At 38.0% G+C, this 3,516-nt stretch overlaps 1 protein-coding gene across 2 annotated transcripts; it reads right to left on the bottom strand.

Annotated features, from left to right (window-relative positions):
• Nucleotides 1-217: 217 nt before the first annotated feature.
• Nucleotides 218-2,462, bottom strand: LOC113357313 (transcription termination factor MTERF4, chloroplastic-like). Of its 2 annotated transcripts, none has more exons than XM_026600680.1 (2): nucleotides 2,320-2,462; nucleotides 218-2,094 (listed from the first exon to the last, which is right to left on the bottom strand). In XM_026600680.1, the coding sequence occupies exon 2, from the start codon at nucleotides 2,040-2,042 to the stop codon at nucleotides 429-431; it is 1,614 nt and encodes a 537-aa protein (XP_026456465.1). In that variant the 5' UTR covers nucleotides 2,043-2,094; nucleotides 2,320-2,462; the 3' UTR covers nucleotides 218-428. The 2 variants fall into 2 exon arrangements, with proteins under 2 accessions (XP_026456465.1, XP_026456466.1); XM_026600681.1 differs by having other exon boundaries at nucleotides 218-2,076.
• Between the last annotated feature and the right edge of the window lie 1,054 nt (nucleotides 2,463-3,516).

Genomic DNA, 3,516 nt, shown 5'->3' with positions numbered 1-3,516 from the left:
AGATACACAGCCAGGTAGAAAATTCCCATAGAAGATCCTTTTGTTTGTGGTTCGGCTGCGCCCTATAGGTCTATAATCTATATCTACACTCCCAAGTCCCAACCTGGTTAGCCCCGGTATCCAACTTGGTGGTTTTTAAGGGCTAATAGGAGATACCTGCAGTTTCATCCTCTTTGACACCAAACAATGCAATTGATTAGTAAAACAGTTTTTTGGATTTCAGTTAACAAATTCAGTAGATATCAAAAAAAATTAAGAATACAGGTTTACACATTATCAAAATGAGGATTTACAGACCAATCAATGTTTCACGAGCTTAAACTAATTAACATTACAGCGTCAAAGAACCTTCATCTTTGTTTTAAGTTCTACAACATTGTTTGAAGACTGCCACTGGGCACTGGCTATGAAGTCTGATATTTTTAGCATTACACATACTCATCATCTTCACTGTCAACATCATCATCTTCAGAGAATTCGTCTTCATCTCTTGACGGGCTTAACAGTGAATTCATGTTAAATGATGGCTCCATTTCCATTTCTTCTAAGTCAATAGAATCATAGTTCATTCGTTCTTCAAACTTCTCATCCGAGCAATTCAAAAGCCATCCAAGAGAACATTTCAAACCCATCTTTCTAACTAACCGGTCTCTAGGTTTTACCGTTGATTCCAGACCGTATGTAAAGAAAGCTGGAAATTCAACTAAATCATCCAAATCCCGACCCATTTGTTCTTGAAAGTAATTGAAGCTAAGCTTCATGATATCAAGATTTAGTGCAAGCAACTGAGGACAACCCACAACCATTTTCTTCATCTGTGGTAAAGAGAACCCGCAGTGTTTCAAAAAGTCTACATGTTTCATAAACGGAGACCGACTTAGGCTAACAACCTGTGGCATTTTCTCAATCATTCTGCTGAAATCTGCGGGATCCAAATCAATGCTTGACTTGAACAAGGTCTGTTGAGAAATAAGCTTTTCCTTCAGGTCAATTCCTACGATCTCAGGATACTGTGCTATTACGGAAGCAAGTGACTCTCTTCCTACACCAAATTCCAGTAGTGCTTCTACATTTGGTTTAACTTGATTTTCTAATCCGAATCCAAGCATGTGAGGTCGGTTCTCAATCAACCTTGCTACAGCTAGTCTCGGAATCCCAAGATCTTCAAGATACTCAACAAAAGGCTTGATCGTTCTTCCAACCCGCATCCCAAGTACCTCAGGATATCTTGTCAATAATCCTCCGATCTCTCTTCTTGCAACCCCAATTCCTACCAAATAAGCCACTGAAGTACTCATTGTCCCTTCTAGCTTGAACCCAAGAACTTCAGGATATTTCTCAAGAACACGAGGAATTACATTTGGCCTTATATCCATTCCTTGCAAATACTTAACAACCGGCGCAAGATCTACCACAACACTGGAATGGAGTACTTGTGGATACCTCCTCAAAAAATTTGTAAATGTAGCTTTTCTCACACCCAATTTACCAAGATAATCAAGCACTGGAATCATATTCTTCTTCACACTACACCCCAGAACTAGCGGATAATTGTTAATATCTTCAATAGTTAAACCAAGCTTATGAAGAAAATCCACACGTTCACGCATAACCTCAACCGTAACAGGAAGCTCTAACCCGTCAAGTTCATCAGGTACAATACCAATACTCTTAAGAAACTCATAAACCCGTGCACGGTTTATTACTCTATCATTCTTCATTTCTAATAAACTAGGTCTACTATAAAGGGTTGTAGAATTAGAACCCCCTTGTTTCCGCCCCCCTAACCGATTCGAACTCCTATTCCTATTCGAATTTGACCTAGATGATGACTCTGAAACTGTTCTCTCAGCAACTGAATATTGTATTCTAGTGTTAGACCCATTCCCATTTCTCTTATCCACATTAGAACATGTAATTTGAGGAGATGACAATGATGAATTCAACTGTGGTATATGGAATGTAAGTGCAGAAAACTCAGGGTGTGAAACAAACAAACTAGGTTTAATTAGAAACCCAGTATGACCAATTTGTACACTCATGTTATTCTTAGGGTTTGTAAATATCTCAGCAGACCTGCATTAGTAGTGGAATCTGTAATAATCACAAATTTACTCAAAATCAAAACCCCAACGGAGGAAAATGAAGATGAAATTCTGGGTTATAAAATTTATTTTCAAATTAAGTCATGAAAACACAATAACAATAATAGATTTTACACAATACCACTCAATTTTTCATAAATAATGGAATTCTAAATTCAAAAAAAAAAAAGAAGATTTTTCAGTGGTTTTACAAAAGGATGGGTATGAAGTTTACCTTATCTTTGACTGTTTATTATGAGTTTGGGTTTTTCTTCTCCAGCCTCTGTAACGTCTTCTTCCTCTGCGGCTTCTGCTTTCAAGAGTTGTGTGTGTGACTAAGGAGTGACCGAGTAAGTCTGATTTCTAGCTTTAGCTAAGCTAACGTCTAACCGGCCGTGAGGGTATTAGAGTTTAAGCCAAATAGCAAAGGTCTGGGCTTTGGACCAACCATCTTCTGCTGTATGAGCCGATGCGTATTTCTTTGTTTGAAAGTCTAGGGGTGTGCAATAGACTTTCTTTGTTTGAAAGTCTTTGCTGCGGATTAGGGATCATCCGTGTCCAATCCGTCAGAGTTGCGGATTTGGAAAATCCGACCATGTTGAGTCCAATCACCCGTGAATTAGCGGGTGATACGAGCCGAATGCGGATTAACCGCGGATTTAGTTAGAAAAAAAAGTTATTTTCTTTCTGGTGAAAAAGAAGTTTAATGATAAAAGTATTAAAGAGAATTTATTTTTTTTTTAAGAGAAGACAAAGTGGAGCTAATGATCACTAACTAAATAGAGCTCATTTTTAGAAGGAAAGGTTTTAGTGTTGAACAAAAAAAAAAAAGGATTGGAATTCGATGACATATAGAACTTATGGAGTTTGTCAGGGAAGCGGATTCCTAATGATCACGACGGTTACTGCTTTTTGATTAGAGTGTGAAATGTATTGTCGGTGGGAGCAAACAACCCAAAAAAGTCAAAATGTTAGTATCAAGCCAATCAGATTACAAGGGGAGATGTACAGTGGGTCATTTAATAATCTGTCTTCCAAAACCGTGCGGTGCGGGTAAATCTGCGGAGTTCCGACCCATAGTCCTTGCGGATTGTGTTTCACCCGCAATTTTGCCGACGGATACGGGTGAAATCCGTGGTTCCGTTTTTTTTGCACAACCCTATTTGAAACCGATTCAGAGTTCTTAGCACTTCTATCTAGTATTTAGTGAAACGGAAAGGTACCAAGTACAACACCAATTTTTTCGTTTGGCAACTTGTATGGACAAAACCCAATACAATTATAAATAGACCAACTTAATGATCCTTGACAATACGTATATAGAGTTTATATCTCTATCTCTTCTCAATCAGAAAGTCTAGACAATAGAATCTGTGGACCTGATTGTTAAGAAGAGTTTTTGAACGATCTCAAAAATCAATATCCAAGATCA

Source organism: Papaver somniferum, chromosome 3, assembly GCF_003573695.1.
Source record: "Papaver somniferum cultivar HN1 chromosome 3, ASM357369v1, whole genome shotgun sequence".
Lineage (NCBI taxonomy): Eukaryota > Viridiplantae > Streptophyta > Magnoliopsida > Ranunculales > Papaveraceae > Papaver > Papaver somniferum.
Note: the sequence above shows the minus strand (reverse complement) of the source record. Positions and strands in the feature narration are given on the sequence as shown.

Excerpts from the sequence above, each read along its gene's own strand:
- LOC113357313 (XM_026600680.1), bottom strand. The coding sequence starts at position 2,042 with ATGAGTGTACAAATTGGTCATACTGGGTTTCTAATTAAACCTAGTTTG.